A 17906-nucleotide genomic window follows, 5' to 3' on the forward strand; every position below is an offset into this window, starting at 1 on the left:
TGATACACAGCCTGGATACCACGTCTTCTTGCAGACTACCTAAATGTGCAGTTTATCAATCCAAGAAGCAGTTACTTTATCATAAAGAAACAGATAATGTAAAAATTAATAGTTGTTTACAAATGCAAATGGAAAAACAGTGTTAATCTCATCCATCAGATGAAAATTTTGAGCTCATTTGTGTCCTGTTGAAATTGTTACAAAATTGACAGTGTAAGCTATAGTTAATGTAGCCTTTGCATCCTGATGGCAATAGTGCTTATTGAGGTAAAGAAAGGAAAAAATAATTTTACTGTAAGTTTTTTGCTGATTAACCAATATTTAATCTTTCTGGCAACATTAAGTGCCATAATCTTAGAAAGTCCTCTGATAGCTACCAGACATGGAAGACATTCTGTAAAGGTGCCATTTATGGAGCTTTCTGTTTCATGGAAAATCTGTAACACGGTACCTACCTAGAGATGCTAGAAAACGAGATCCTACCCACCTTCAAAAATATTTGAATGATTTAATTTCCTGGCACTTTGAAACTTTTGAGTGGGGTTACCTGAACAACACTATTTTATGTTGTTGGATCAGAATAGGTGGGTAATAAAACTACGTTCATTGTCAGAGCCTTCCTGGTTCACCAAGCTTATACCACCCAATATTCATCTGTTTGGGTAAATGAAGGACAGTCTGTTTATTACATCTATGCTTCCCATTATTCAAGATCTGTAACATCAAATTGTTGATCCTGTGATCTCAGGCTTGCTGATCTGTGTTTGACAAGAAACAAACTAGTATTATGCTTCACCAAATGGGTACACTTCATACTATTCACTGTCCAGCAGCAATTGAACTGTGTTCCTATGTTTTGTGGCCTCTGTTTGGCAACCTGTTTTTGAATAGCTTTATATACACTCGATTTATTGTTTCATTTATTATCATTCTCTGCTATAGCTTTGAAACTCAAATTCTGTTTTTTGTACTGTAGCTGTAGTACACAGTTTCCAAGGATTCCATCTTCTATGTTGCTGTCATTTAGAAGGTATTTCTAGCATTAGTTGCTCATGCTGAATATAGCATAACAATGTACAGTGCCTACAGCATCATATCTTGTAACATACTGATACATTAATTAAAAATGTTAAGTGAGGTTATAATTCAAACTTTAAATTTTATAAAAACAATTGCATAAGAAATAACACTGCTGTTGCATAAGAACATGCTACAATCAATGCTATAATTTATAGGTTACATGACTGAATATGTTACTCATAATGAACTTTGATATTTGAGTTTAATAATTCCAATCTTTGTCCTGCTGATATGAAGTTTTTGTTGTGTAAAGTTAGATGAATACCTTTACAAATGTAGGTGAACTGAAACTGGAATTATATGAGCATTAATTTTTCTTTCTCTGTAGTGTTTAGCATATTATATTTGAAATCTTGTTATTATTGACAGCAACAACCATTTGTTATAAAATATCAGGATGAAAATGGAAGTACAAAGTTTAAAGGTTATTGCATTGACTTGATCAATGCAATCCGCAATATCACTAATTTTGAGATTGAAATTTATGAAGTGGCAGATGGTAAATTTGGAAACATGGATGAAGAAGGTAGATGGAATGGAATGATCAAAGATCTCATAGACAAGGTATGAACAGCAAAAGTTGTACTTCTTCTGTTACTGCTAATGTTTCTACTTTTATATTACATCTGTGCTTCATCATTCTGTGTAGATCAAACAATGGGAAATCCAAGATGGAATAATGCCAGTATTATGAAAGGATAGAATGCTACTCTTGATGTAGCTGTGATGACAAGTCGCAGATAGGCACAACATAAAGACTGTTAAATAAGTAAGCTTTCAGCCAAAAAGGCCTTCATTAGAATTAGACACACACACTCAAGCAAACACAACTCACACACACACATGAGCACGCTCGCTGGCTGCCAAGGCTAGCTTTCTTGTTTGGCAGTCATTTTGTTGTACCTATCTGTGTCTCAGTCATCATCTCTGTGATATGGTGAGTAGAAATCTGTCCTATTCATAATATTGTTTAGATGATCAACACTTTTAATTCTGTTTCTAGTTAACACTTTTTTTGGCCTGTACAGTAATTCCAAAATGAGAGAAGCAGAATTAAACAGTAGAGAGTCCAGGTTGGAATATAAGCAATTATGAAAAGGATACATTGCTATTCTCCATAAAGATGAAACGCTGAGTTGCAGACAGGCACAACAAAAAGACTGTTACACACTAAGATTTTGGCCAAAGCCTTCTTCAGAAAAGAAAGGAAATCACACCCCATTCACACAAGTGTCCACATCTCATTCACACATGACCACTATCTCCAGCAGCTCTAGCTGGATAGCAGCTGTTGTGCTGAATGAAGGCAGCAGTCAGGAGAGGGGCACAGAAGGGGGGAAGATAACAGAGTGTGGCTATGGGGAGAGGAGAGTGCTGCCTGGCAGTGTGTGCAGGGACTAGAAAGCAACAGGACAAGGCTGCCAGGGACAGAATCAAGAGGCTGTGGGGGAGAGAGGATGGAGTAGGAAACAAGAGAAGCAGAGAGGGTAATGGACTGGGACTGGGAGTAGCATAGGGATGGAGTAGGATGTTGATGAGGTTGAGTGAATGATATACCACTTTAAGGGGATGGGGTAGGACCTTGGGTGCATAGCCCCTTATTTCAGAGCATGACATAGATGATCAAAGCCCTGAGGAAGGATTTAGTTCACTTGTTCCAGTCTGGTTTGGTATTTGGTGATGAAATGGGTGCTCATTTGTAGCAGGTTCATGGAGGTGGTGAGATGATTAGGGGTGTGTGGGAGTGTGGCACAGGAAATCTATTTATGGACTAAGTCATGGGATAGTGCTTGTTTGGAAAGACCTTTGTGAGACACTCAGTATACTCAGCAGGGAAGTTCTCGTCACTGCAGATACACCTTCCTCAGGTGGCCAGACTGAACGAGAGGGACTAAAAAATCCCTTCGATAAGCCTGGCCAACTGAGGAGGGCATATCTGCTTCACAACCTGGACCACCTGAATCCTCCCCTCCATCACCAGCTTTACCGAACTGTATAGATAAGAGTTATCCTTACAATCTATTCTCACTCCTCAACCAATGATAACCTACTCTCCCTACACCCCATACCCAACAGTTTCCATCCCCTTGTCCTACAACCTCATCCCAATCCACATCCCCTCACCCCCATTGTTTTCACTCTCTGTCAAAGCACCCACCAGTCTCTTGCCCTCTCTGCTCTTCTTGTTTTCCACTCCATCCTACATCACACACAGCCTCCCGAAGCTGCTCCTGGCAGCCTTATTCTGCAGCCTTCTAGTCCATGCATGCTGTGCAAGGCAGTGCTCTTCTCTTGCCCCCATTTGTACTCTGCTATCGCTCCCCAAACGCTGTCACACTCCTGATTGCTGATGTAGTTCACTGCAGCAGTTGAAGTCTGGTTAGAGTGGCTAGAGGTATCAGTCATTGTGAATGGGGCATGCCTGCTTGGGTGCATGTATATGTGTTTCCCTTTCTTTTCTGAAAAAGGATTTGGCCAAAAGCTTAGTGTGTAACAGTCTTTTTGTTGTGCCTGTCTGCAATTCAGAACGTATAATTAACGTTATATGAGATTCATTCTTGTTGGCAGAATGTAAAAGAAATGACAAAAAGACACCAAATGTTACACAAAAACTTACTCAGAAAATTACAAGAACAAGTTTTATTTACAAATATTCTGCAACCCACTAGATATGACTCCTACAAAAACCATTAACATAACAGTAGACTAATAATAGCTTGCACACAGGTGGCCCCCATAGTCCATAAAGAAATTAAACAGGGAGCAGCTTTAATATATGGTACAATAAGAAGAAAGTAGACTTCAATTTATAGTGATTTGGAGAGTCTGTCTAAAGAGACTGAAATTGTTTGTGTAATGAACCATTGAATACCAAATTTTATTCTGCCTTATTCAAAATGCTAATATTTAGTCAAATCCTGACATCATATATGTTTGACATAATATTTCAAGTCACACAACATCGGACAGCTTTAATTCTCTAGGCTATAGAGAATCTGATTTTTGTGTGTAAATATATTGGGAACAAATCTTCTACTGATTTGTTATGGATACAGTTGACCACATTTTCAGTAATCCACACCATACTGTTAAGCCTGTTACTGGTCATGATACTGATATTTTAGATGATTCCTGTAAATGCTAGATTTTCTGTCTCTGAGTTAGTGTTATGTCCATGGATTACCATTCTAACCTCCTGTGTCATTCACTTTGTCTGGTTCAGCAATTAAGTGTCAGAATATTTTCTGCTAAGCTTGTTTTTTGGTTTGAAATTGTAGACTGAAGTTTTTGCATCTGCATTCACTGTCAGCACCATTCAAAGTTATAACATCAGGAGTGCAGTTTCTCTATGAAGGGATGTCTGTTGGAGTCCATTTCACTCTTTATAACTTTCAATTGTTTTTTAAAATTCATCTTCTATTTAATTTTGTGGAAAATAAAGCACAGCTGTTGATAACTAATGCATCATGTGTGAGACTTCATAAATTTGTGGGGGTATTGAAACAAAAGTCACAACAACTGATGTTTTGGACAGGAGAGAGTAGTTTTCCACTTGGTCATTATGCTTAAGAACCTTTTTTATGTGCTAAAAATTACAAGACTCTATGGTTCTTTTTAAAATGTAACAACAGATTTTTTCCCTATTGTGACAGATTTTCGTAACATTTAAGGTGAATCATACACCTGCAGTTTTACTTTTTTGTCTTTCATATTTAATTATTGTAGGTCAAAATGTTTCCACCTCAAGGTTTAAAAAGTATCATATCACAATACATCCTTATCCAAAAGCTTTCGAGTGCCATTACAGTGGTGCAGGTGATGTTTTTAAATTGAGTAAACTAATAATAATATTGGTCATAATATATTACATGATGCCAGACCTCATAATTGGATGTTGCTCCACTTTCCTGACATTTCAGTTTTGGATTTCCTTCTATAGTGTTGGGACAGACTAATAATAAATATGTGCATGTACTCATAAGCGAGAACAGAGAACTATATTTTGTCTTCTGAGATAGCTTTCCATGTCTGAGGAAAAAAGAATGACATATTTGAAAAACTCCCACTAAAGAGACTGACTCATCAATTCTTCAGTAGTCTAGAATTTTGTGCGTCCAACCAGATAGATAGGCTAAGACCAAACATCAGAGGAAAAAATGTGATTCTCTTGTGTACTAATAGACTATCACTTAAAAATAAACATACAGAAATGGAATATTGATTTGAAGAATTAATTAATGATGTTTTGATCGCAAACGAATAATGGCTCACTTACTGCAAACCTGTATTAAATGTACCTTATCAATACTAGTCAGCAACATGTTACTGTAGCACAAGTCTGAAGTATGATGGTGTTTCAGTCTTTGCCAAAGAAACAAATAATTTAGTATATGAAATGATAGATGTATGTTCTTGTTGTGTGGAAGCAGTTTCTGATGTTACAGTGATACTGAAACCAAGTCAGGAAGTAATTGCTGAATCAGTGTACCACTCCTGTAGTAATAACTTTATTTGCAGAGTATCTTGAAAAATTGATAATAAAGCTGTTAAGTACAAAATTGGTGGAGTGCTGATATTTGGTAACAGTAACATAGACATTATATATAGTAATAAAAATGTGAAGCACCCTTTACACACATTAAGATCAATAAACTAGTATTGCCTAAATGAAAAATCTATCAGGTTCAAAGCAAGTTGGATAATATAATGTGCAGCTTCTGACTATATAAAACTAAATTTGGTACTGTAAACTTTGGAATTTCAGATCACATAGGACTGTGGCCCAGGCAATCTCTTCAGCTGAACAAGGAAGGGTAATCAGATCAATCAATGAACATATATAAATTGATTCAGTTGAAAAACAAGTTAAATCACATAAATTTAGTTACATTTCTCACTAATGATATGTCTGCCAATGGATCAACACCAATTTTTGGAATTATTAGTAGAAAACTTGTTGACCCAGATATTGCAAAAAGATCACAAAAAGCTGAACCAATGTAATAAACCTCATGAACTGAGGAACAGGTACACCCCACACCTGAGCAAGCTTATGGAATAAATAATGGTGCACTATGGCAGAATGCATCAGAGACAATCTGACAAGAAAGCTTATGCAGCAGTTAGATTGGCGTACATGCCAGAAATTAGAGCAGCCAAGAGGAAAGCAAATGACAATTATATACCCCACTAAAAAAAACAGGTGTAAAGCAAGATGAAAAGTTATTAAAACAGAAATAGGCTCTGAAAATAAGCACAACAACATTCTAATCCAACTAAACACCTCAAATGCACACTTTACCAGTTCTGGCTCAAATAAAAATCTCTGTGAAGATTTAAATAAAGCCTAAGCTCTGCTCCTAGTTCTAGTCAGTAAACCACCTGATAGCTTATGCTAGTCTCATGTATCTTACAAACAAGTTGGTGAAGCAGTTTCCAAACTTAGCAACACAAACGCAGAAGATTTCTATGTACTGTAAAATTATGTAATAAAAAAATATTAATAAATTATAATGTAACTGGATGAATAAAAAAATCTTCTCACCAAGTGGGACCAGGAGAAAATGCACATAAAAGTTAGGGAAATGTGCAATTTTTTAGGGACAGAGGTTCCTTCTTCTGGCAGAAGGATTGTAGTAGAAGGAATAGGAGTAAAGGAAAAGGACTCTTGAGGTTTAGGAAATTGGTAGAACTGCAGAAAGGTCATTAAGAACCCTGGATCAGAGCAGACTTACTGAATGGAATGAGAAGCAAGCCTTTCCTTCTCATGCTATATGGTGAGTGTCCTCTGACCCAAGATACTGGGTGACTTCTCTGTAAGCCTCCCAATTTCCTAAACCTCACCAGGCCTTTTCCTTCATCGCTCTTCCTTCCTCTACAACCCTTCTGCTAGAAGAACCCACTGGCTTTAAAAATTTGCGTATTTCCTTCACTTTTATATAAGTTTTCTCCTGCCACTGCTTGGTGAGTAGATTTATTATGAACCTAATTGCATTGTATTGTCAAAATTGATTATTTTCACTCAAATATAAAGAAAGGGATTGTACTGCCATTTTCACTCAAATATAAAGAAAGGGACTGTACTGCCACTAACCAATATCATCAGTCAAATGCTACATGAAGGAATCTTTCCCAATTAAGTAAAAATTTCTATTGTAACATCTACCCATAAGAAAGTCCCTTAATAACTATCAACCCATCTCACTCTTTTCAACAATATTAAAAATAATACAATATTGTATGCAGAAACAGATGAACCAGCATTTTGAGCAAAATAACCCATGTTCAATATGGTTACAGATCTCATCTTTCCAACATCAAAGCAGTTGAGACCATTATCACAAAATTATGAGTCTTTTGAGCTTAACCAAATAATCTTTGCAGCTCTTCTGGCTTTGAGAAGAGCTTTTGATACTGTGTGTGGTAGTACACTTATCAAAAATCTTCATAACTATGGAGCTGGGGAGCATGCTCTTCACCTTATTGAGTTATATCCAAGCAACAGAGAACAGTTAGTAACAAAAACAATGAAAGATCAGATGGCTTACCTGTTACAAAAGGCATCTGTTATCACTTGGAACTTGTTTGTTTCCTGTATTTTAATGATTTTAATTATTTATGCTCATTGTTGCCATGTGAGGCTGTAATGTACACAGGTGATACAACTCTAATTTCACAAGTGGCTGATCTAGAGGAGCTGTGACACAGCTTAAACATAGCAATGCTAGATGTCCTAACTGGTTCCAGTAAAATTTACAAATTAATGATAGTAAACATGAAAACAAAGTTTTCAGTTCAACTATCACTGATGAAGATTTCAAAATAATTAAACAATTGGGTTTCGGCATAGAACAGAAACTCAGCTGGGTGAGTCATACAGAAAAATTATGCTCTAAATTGTTTGGAATGATTTATCTGTTTTATATTATGAGGAATGATATAAACAAAACTCTATTAGTGTATGCATATTTTGCATTTTCCCACTTCCCCTTACATACATTATTCTTCTATGGGATAACTACCCAAAAATTGTTTTCAAGTGGCCAAAAAGAGGGTGTCAGTTGTATAGCAGCACTTACTCAAAGAGAATCACATAAAGATCATTTCAAATAGCAAATATTATAATGGCCTCCCCAGTGTTAAACAGAATTTAAATAATTTTAGCCATATGATGTTAATACATGAACACATCACAAGTACTAGACAATCAATTGATTTATCCCACAGTAAGCTGACTAAGGTTCCTGACAGCCACAAATATGTTAGCCTCAGTTTTTTCAACAGACTTCCGAAAACTGTCCATTTTGTCTTCTGTGGAATATTTAAATTTGTTTAAGAAGACTTGTTTTAAAAAAGGAAAGTATTCAGTATAAAAAGTATGAGGAATCAAATTTAAGTAAAATGAAGCTCTCACAAATTACTGTCACACCAAGTTTAACACTAGAAAATGTAGAAAATACAAATGATATCAAATGGTCTCTTAATAGGTTCCTGGATATATAATACTGAGATTGTATTTAAAATTTTAACATTGATTGAAATATCTTGAAATGTTACATACTCTTTCCCTTAAATTTATAAGTAAATATTTACACCAGTAACATGTAAAATGTTAGATAGCAGAATATAAATAAATACAAATTGAAAGAAACAGACATGGACTGTATCATGTTTGACAGCTCAAAGAGTGGTGCACATAAACTGAAATGATTATTGCGTGCTAACAAAATACCAAACCCTTGCAGTTAAAAGCTTGTGATGTTATTAAAATTCCTGGCAGAACAACAGTAGGAATAAACAGAGAATAAATAGTAATTCTGGGCAGCTTAATTAATTTAGTGATCTTTGTCTCTGCTTAAAATAATATAAATAAGTTAAACAAAGCAAGCAGGTTGATATAAGTAATTATAGCCCATTACAAGTGTTTGATTGTGTTATGACTAAGCTTATATGTCAGCAGGCTCAAGTACAAGATTAAGCTCTACAGTATAAAGAGAAATGGTAGTAAATTTCATTGAATGAAGCATTAATGGGTAGATTGAAAACGAGTATAGAACCAAATGTTGTGTTAATGTGAAGCATCCTGACATTTGGGTCTTCTTCTGGCCAGTTTCTAGCATGCTGCCAGCCATAGAAGGATTGCAGCAAGTGGAAAACCTTTTCTTCAAATATTATGATGTTATGTTCTTTGTTTTTGAAATTTCCATACCTGTTTATTTTGATGACTTCTTGAATGGAAGACTGTGGTGTATTTATTTATTGAATCAGTGACTCTAAAATGCACTATGACAAAAAATTTTATACCATTTCTTAATTCCTAACATATTTCTTGAAATTTTTTGCTTATTATTATAGCAAACGCTAATATTAAACAATATTTTATTATACTATACACTTTGTAAATTCAATATTAATTGGTTTTATTTTACTATATACTCCTTCAATGTTTAGAAACAGTACTTGACCAAGCAGTCCTTCATAGTCGATTTGAAATTCTTTCTGTCCATTATTATTGTTGTGGATTTAGGTAATTATCCAGTTTGATGCCAAGATGGGGTATGTCACTCTGTAATAGTGCTGTATGTTCTGTTGTATGTTTATGCCATCAGTTTGTGCTGCATGTTAGCTATATAGAGATTCATTATGGGTGATGGATGGACTGTTACTTTAAATTTTTTTATAATAATTAAATTTTCTAGTATTTTCTTAAACAATGGCCTGCATAATGACCTTTGGTGTATCCCTTCAATAAGTCCAGTAATATTTTTCAGTAATTTAAATGATTTCAAACTTGCTCCACAATTTCCCCAAAATACTATGACATATTTAAATACTGAGTGATCATAAACAAATTATGTAGTCTTGAGCTTTGCACATTATGTACAATTTCTTAATATTAATATTATGAAACATACTTTGCTCCATTTTCTCCTTATACAGTCTACATATTCATCTCAGTTCATTTTCTATTGTGTCCATGTACTTATAAATTTTGTTCTCTCTGTTTTTCCAAATGTTTGTCCATTTATTTAAATATTAGTATTAGCTAGTGTCCTATCATGAGTGGTGAATATATTCATTGGTAAAATTTTTTCCCATTTAGAATCTAAATGTGTGCTCTACTATATCCTGTGAAATGGTTACACTTAGTTACCTTGTGTTTCATTTTCAAATATGAACTTTACTTGTGAGAATTATGCAATTATATTGCATTGTTACTAGTGCGAATTGTAATGAATTATATATACATTACCATCACTATTTCTGAGCCCAGCCTCACAAGTTTGTGGTGGGGGTCAGTATTATAAAGACTGATGTAAAGTTGTTTGTTGATTTTTTAAACTGCGTAGTTGTTTGAAAAATAGCTGGGTTAGAGAATACACTAAGCAGATTCAGAAGAATGTAAGCTGCAGTAGATACTGGGAGATGAAGCACAGGATAGAGTAGCATGGAGAGCTGCATCAAACCAGTCTCAGGACTGAAGACCACAACAACAGATTTTAGTATTCTTAATGGACTGTATTCTCAGACAGTTAGGAATTCAGAAAAGTGTATATATCTGAATTACGCATCAGTCTTGGGAATAAGCTACATATGAGTGTGGCTTCCATCTTGAAAAATATTTTACATTATGATCTGTCATGCAAAATGTTAATTAGTGGTTTATTTTTTAATTGGTGAAGTATGTTATCTGCTCCACAAAAATTGGAGTAATAAAGGTATAGAATCTAAGAAGAACACAGACAAAACCTGCCTTAGAAAATATGATGGTATGGAAAATTTTTGTATCAGTAAGTTTGTAAGTGAATTAGTTTCAGGCAGTGTAAAGTATGTATTAAAGAATTGCACTGCCAGCATTTTTATGGTGTATATTAATTTATCCAAATTTGTTGATTAGGTCACAAGATTTTGCTTGTGATGAACAGTAGTACTTCAGTTAATTGTATTTTTTACTAAAAGAGTTCTCATGAAAAGTGTTCTCACTAATAGGATCAGCTCATTAAAAATAAGAATGTGGATAATAAATTTGAGTGTAAGTCATTGGTTAATGGCTTTCAATATTCATGAACATGTTACATATATATTGTGCAGATGACTGTGTGAAAAGTGAACAGTAAGTGGAAAGAAACATATCCAATATTAAAATGAGTGTAATCATAGCAGTTGAGTGGTTCTAGCTTGCTATGTTAGACCTTCCCGACATTGAGTTATACAGACAGATATTGAAAAAATATCTGATTGGATAATTCAGTGCCAGTAAAATTATGATTAAACTTTCCCTGGTCATAATAAAATACAACAGTAAACCATAAACTTTCAAAAATTGAAACACATTAAAGTACCTGAAATTATAAACATTATTTTTTACTTCAACGATTCTGAACAGAAACTTTCTGCTTTACCACTCACAGTTTACTTTTCCGTTAATTCACAAAGTTTTACAAGTAAACATGCTTACATGCTTTATCAGATCCATTTGGTGAGTCAATTTCCAGGCCCTCCTAATAGTGTTCATAGATATATTTGTGCTCATAAACTACAGACATGAAAAGAATAAACAAAACATTCTACATTATCAAAAACAGTAGAACTTATCATCTAATCTGCAGAAGAATAATTCACACTTTGTTATGCATTTCCTATACACAAAAAATTCACATTATTATTATTCAATGTGGCAAGGAGGGTGGAAACTGGTTTTTATACTCTAACGGTCTGCTCTGAGTAAGACCACTTAACTTACTGAAATGGGAAATATACACAATTGAAAGTCTCAAAATCTGACTTTATAGTTGCAACATTTAAAATGAATCTCTGTTAACTCTTGTTATAAAATTGCATTACACTTCTTAAACTTCCAGATTGATTATATGAGTGTACTTGCTATAATATATTATTACTTGGAATCACTTTTAGCACGAACATAAACAGTAAATTTTTAAAACCATAGATGAGTAACATATGTCACAGAAATGTTTCATTCAACTTTTTCTTGAAATTGCCATAGGTTACATAGATAGTGCCAGCTTTCACTGTAACTCACATAACAGTTTTACCATAGCAAATTGGTATTTACTTGTACATACTTTAGATTTCATAATTAATTTCTGTTTGTTATGAATCAAATCATATACTTATATCTAAAAACAAAGATGATGTGACTTACCAAATGAAAGTGCTGGCAGGTCGACAGACACACAAACACAAACATACACACAAAATTCAAGCTTTCGCAACAAATTGTTGCCTCATCAGGAAAGAAGGAAGGAGAGGGAAAGATGAAAGGATGTGGGTTTTAAGGGAGAGGGTAAGGAGTCATTCCAATCCCGGGAGCGGAAGGACTTACCTTAGGGGGAAAAAAGGACGGGCATACACTCGCACACACACACATATCCATCCACACATATACAGACACAAGCAGACATATTTAAAGACAAAGAGTTTGGCGAGTGTATACCCGTCCTTTTTTCCCCCTAAGGTAAGTCCTTCCGCTCCCGGGATTGGAATGACTCCTTACCCTCTCCCTTAAAACCCACATCCTTTCGTCTTTCCCTCTCCTTCCTTCTTTCCTGATGAGGCAACAGTTTGTTGCGAAAGCTTGAATTTTGTGTGTATGTTTGTGTTTGTGTGTCTGTCAACCTGCCAGCACTTTCATTTGGTAAGTCACATCATCTTTGTTTTTAGATATATTTTTCCTACGTGGAATGTTTCCCTCTATTATAACCAAATCATATACTTACCAACTTTGTTATTCAGAGGAGCACATTCACAAAACTACACTAAGTCAAATCAAAATCCCTAACCATTGTCCTATTTTGTGCTCATATCTGTCATATTAGCCATTACTGCTTCCCTATTCCATAGTCATATTATTCCATCATATTCAATTAATTCACATATTATGTCACTTCTTAAATACTTCATTACCTCCTTAAATCACAGATTCCTGCCTTGCTTTTCATATATAAAGAAAATGACTCTAAAGAATTAGACTCCACAACAACAAATCACAACACTACTGACAAACTTCATTATCTAATATATTAATTAATGAAGTACTGTAAATTGTTATCAAATTTAAGCATCTACAATATAATTTTCCTCCAGATTTTATCATCCCCTAATTCAAAAACAAACCAAGATACTTTTTATCAAAATGCAGCTGAAATACCATTTTAATGTAGGCTTCCATCCTCGTACATTATTTTACTAGTACTCATGACCACATAAAGTTAATGATTGACACAAAGAAAATTTCTGCCTTGAAATAACACATATTTAAGTATCCTCTAATTGAGCACAGTAGAAGATAATTTTCATTATCTGACACACTATTGATAGCATTGTTATAAAAGCAAATGATTCCAGAAAATAAGAATGAAATCATACAGCTCAAGGAGGCATTACTTCCACAATGTTTTCAAAAAAGAGCAATGACCTCCTACCTACTTACTTTATTCATTGTCCTAAATTGTTCCAGTTCTATTAACAAACTGGATATTTCCCAGATTCAGAAAACTTTCAATGTTAGATGGATGAAATTTCACACATTTAACATACAGACACTACATTTACATCATATATATCTACTCCCTGTAAAACACTGTGAAGTGAATGACAGAGGGTAAGAACCAGAGGTTGTACAGAGTTTCAGGGAGAGCATAAGGGAACAATAGACAGGAATGGGTGAAAGAAATACAGTAGAAGAAGAATGGGTAGTTTTGAGGGATGAAGCAGTGAAGGCAGCAGAGGATCTAGTAGGTAAAAAGACGAGGGCTAGTAGAAATCCTTGGGTAACAGAAGAAATATTGAATTTAATTGATGAAAAGAGAAAATATAAAAATGCAGTAAATGAAGCAGGCAAAAAGGAATACAAACGTCTCAATAATGAGATCGACAGGAAGTGCAAATTGGCTAAGCAGGGATGGCTAGAGCACAAATGTAAGGATGTTGAGGCTTATCTCACTAGAGCTGAGATAGATACTGCCTACAGGAAAATTAAAGAGACCTTTGGAGATAAGAGAACCACTTGTATGAACATCAAGAGCTCGGATGGAAACCCAGTTCTAAGCAAAGAAGGGAAAGCAGAAAGGTGGAAGGAGTATATAGAGGGTCTATACAAGGGCGATGTACTTGAGGACAATATTATGGAAATGGAAGATGATGTAGATGAAGATGAAATGGGAGATATGATACTGCATGAAGAGTTTGACAGAGCACTGAAAGACCTGAGTCGAAACAAGGCCCTGGGAGTAGACAGCATTCCATTGGAACTACTGACGGCCTTGGGAGAGCCAGTCCTGACTAAACTCTACCATCTGGTGAGCAAGATGTATGAAACAAGCGAAATACCCTCAGACTTCAAGAAGCATATAATAATTCCAATCCCAAAGAAAGCAGGTGTTGACAGATGTGAAAATTACCGAACAATCAGTTTAATAAGCCACAGCTGCAAAATACTAACACAAATTCTTTACAGACGAATGGAAAAACTAGTAGAAGCTGACCTCGGGGAAGATCAGTTTGGATTCCGTAGAAATACTGGAACACGTGAGGCAATACTGACCTTACGACTTACCTTAGAAGAAAGATTAAGGAAAGGCAAATGTACGTTTCTAGCATTTGTAGACTTAGAGAAAGCTTTTGACAATGTTGACTGGAATACTCTCTTTCAAATTCTAAAGGTGGCAGGGGTAAAATACAGGGAGCGAAAGGCTATTTACAATTTGTACAGAAATCAGATGGCAGTTATAAGAGTCGAGGGACATGAAAGGGAAGCAGTAATTAGGAAGGGAGTAAGACAGGGTTGTAGCCTCTCCCCAATGTTATTCAATCTGTATATTGAGCAAGCAGTAAAGGAAACAAAACAAAAATTCAGAGTAGGTATTAAAATCCATGGAGAAGAAATAAAAACTTTGGGGTTCGCTGATGACATGGAATGGACAGTGTCTTGAAAGGAGGATATAAGATTAACATCAACAAAAGCAAAACAAGGATAATGGAATGTAGTCAAATTAAGTCAGGTGATGCTGAGGGAATTAGATTAGGAAATGAGACACTTAAAGTAGTAAAGGAGTTTTGCTGTTTGGGGAGCAAAATAACTGATGATGGTCGAAGTAGAGAGGATATAAAATGTAGACTGGCAATGGCAAGGAAAGCGTTTCTGAAGAAGAGAAATTTGTTAACATCGAGTATAGATTTAAGTGTCAAGAAGTTGTTTCTGAGAGTATTTGTATGGAGTGTAGCCTTGTATGGAAGTGAAACATGGACGATAAATAGTTTGGACAAGAAGAGAATAGAAGCTTTCGAAATGTGGTGCTACAGAAGAATGCTGAAGATTGGATGGGTAGATCACATAACTAATGAGGAAGTATTAAATAGGATTGGGGAGAAGAGAAGTTTGTGGCACAACTTGACCAGAAGAAAGGATTGGTTGGTAGGACATGTTCTGAGGCACCAAGGGATCACCAATTTAGTATTGGAGGGCAGCGTGGAGGGTAAAAATCGTAGAGGGAGACCAAGAGATGAATACACTAAGCAGATTCAGAAGGATGTAGGTTGCAGTAGGTACTGGGAGATGAAGCAGCTTGCACAGGATAGAGTAGCATGGAGAGCTGCATCAAACCAGTCTCAGGACTGAAGACCACAACAACAACAACGTCCCATTCTACCAGTTTCAATCATGTATGGAGCACAGGAAGAATGATTGTTTGAGTGCCTCTGTGTATGTGGTAATTATTCTAATCTTATCCTCACAATCCCTGTGTGAGTGATATGTAAGTGGTTGTAGTATATGCCTAGAGTCATCATTTATAGATAGTTCTAGAAACTTTGTTAGTGGACTTTCTTGGGGTAGTTTATGTCCATCTTCAAGAGTATTCCAGTTCAGTTCCTTCCGAATCTCTGAAACACTGTGCTGTCGATGAAACAAGCCTGTGACTATCCATACTGTCCACTGTATATGTTCAACATCTCCTGTCAGTCCTGTTTCGTATGGATCCCACTCATTTGAACAATATCTTTGAACCAGTCACATGAGTGATCTTTAAGTCATGTCCTTTGTAGACTGATTGCACTTCCCTGGTATTCTTATGTGCGGTTACAAGTTGCTTATTATTTTCAAGCCAAATATGTTATTAGATTTAGGGGAAACAAGGACACAGGCATTGTCACAAGTAATTTTGATTACTGTGAATAGACTATGATACATATGCAAAAATTGTCATATGTCCTCATTTACACTAATGGATTTTTTCCTTTGTTTTCATCAACAGTAAATCCCCTATTCTGAAACTAGTTGACTTTATATTTTCATCATGTCTCGTTTTTCATTCTAATGCCATTTTCTTCGTCGTTTCTTCAGCTAGCCTCTACATATTTCCCATGCTGGGCTATTTCATTTAAATCTGTAAATTCTGTTTCTGCTTTGATAACATTAGTAGGTCTGTCTCAAACCTTTAACTCGCAAGGGCCAAACTCTGTAGATTCTTTCCACAAACTGGTTTTCTTACTGCAGTATCCTTGTAATCTTCCCCGCCCTCCTTTGTAGTCGCTACTGTCTGATATGATAAAGTCTTTTCATATAATTCGAGAGGAGTAAGATTTACAATAAACTTTTTACTTATCTCTTCTTGCACAGTTGGCTCTAGTTCTTCATGTCTAGGGGTCTGGTTCTTGAAGCTGAATTTTTCCCATTTTATGTTCTCATGGTCCAAATGATCTAAATAAATTTGAAGAATGTGTGTCCAGAATTTTTGTTTTTTCAGTGTCAATTTTTCTATATCACACTGTCTTTTGAATTTTCACATTAACAAAGCTGAAATTACATTGCTCATCCAAAATACAAAGTTATGTCCGATCACATTAGAGGCATTCCCACTACTACCTCACTCTGCGGTAATAACAATATTCCATAGGTTTACAATTTTTCTTGACAAATGAATTTCTAGTAGTTTATATTATCATTTTATAAATGAATCCAGACGTAAACACAATAAACAGTACAAGATAGTGTAATTAATGATAGAAATTTTAAATGTGCCAAATATTTTCTAATTTCAAATTTTTCCAAAGAAGATAATTTTATCTATACATTCAGAGCTATTACGTATCAGTTGTAACAACAAAAGTAAAGTAATTCCTTTTCATAGATTTTAGCTTGAAATACATCATGTACAAAATCATGCGAATTTTTTTAGAAGAACAGGTGAGACAACACTGATTTGTCCAGAGTTCGAAAAATATTTGTGATATTGAATACTTCTGTTAAGGAAAAGCACTGCTAGAGAAGGATGTCCCTTTACATCCTGCAGAACACATTGTTCTTCTTTGTGACCTCCTTACTCGTGTTTCCTTGTGAAAAATAAGTGGAAATTTTTATGTCATTACTTTTGTGCATCCCCATACATTGCATAAATATTTCAGATGTAACTCGAGGTCCACTGTCTGATAAAAGTAACTTTGATATCCCACACTATAAAAATTAAAAGTTTCTAATTTTTCTGCTGTAGTTTTTGTGTTTACAAGAGTTCTGCATGTTTTGAAAACATATCAAAAACTACAGAAATATGCTTATGTTCCCCCGTGAATGTTGCCAATGGGCCCTGCAGATCTACATCTACATCTTCGTGGATATTCTGCAAACCACACTTAAGTGTCTGGAAGAGGTTTCATCAAACCACCTTCACAATAATTCTCCATTATTCCACTCTCAAACAGTGCACTGGAAAAACAAACATCTGTATCTTTCCATGCAAGCTCTGATTTCCCTTATACTTTTATTATGATCTTTTTGCCTATGTAGGTTGGCTTCAACAAAATATTTT

General features: G+C 35.2%; 1 protein-coding gene across 2 annotated transcripts in view; it reads left to right on the top strand.

Annotated features, from left to right (window-relative positions):
• LOC126480126 (ionotropic receptor 25a) overlaps positions 1-17906 on the top strand; it is a 417221-nt gene that overhangs the window by 187328 nt on the left and 211987 nt on the right. The window contains exon 10 of one of the 2 annotated variants that reach the window (XM_050103840.1): positions 1450-1644. The exons of the other annotated variant lie outside the window; for it this stretch is intronic. Within the exon in view, the coding sequence (XP_049959797.1) occupies positions 1450-1644 (195 nt within the window). The remainder of the gene's footprint in view (positions 1-1449; positions 1645-17906) is intronic. 2 annotated transcript variants of the gene reach the window in all.

Source organism: Schistocerca serialis, chromosome 1, assembly GCF_023864345.2.
Source record: "Schistocerca serialis cubense isolate TAMUIC-IGC-003099 chromosome 1, iqSchSeri2.2, whole genome shotgun sequence".
Lineage (NCBI taxonomy): Eukaryota > Metazoa > Arthropoda > Insecta > Orthoptera > Acrididae > Schistocerca > Schistocerca serialis.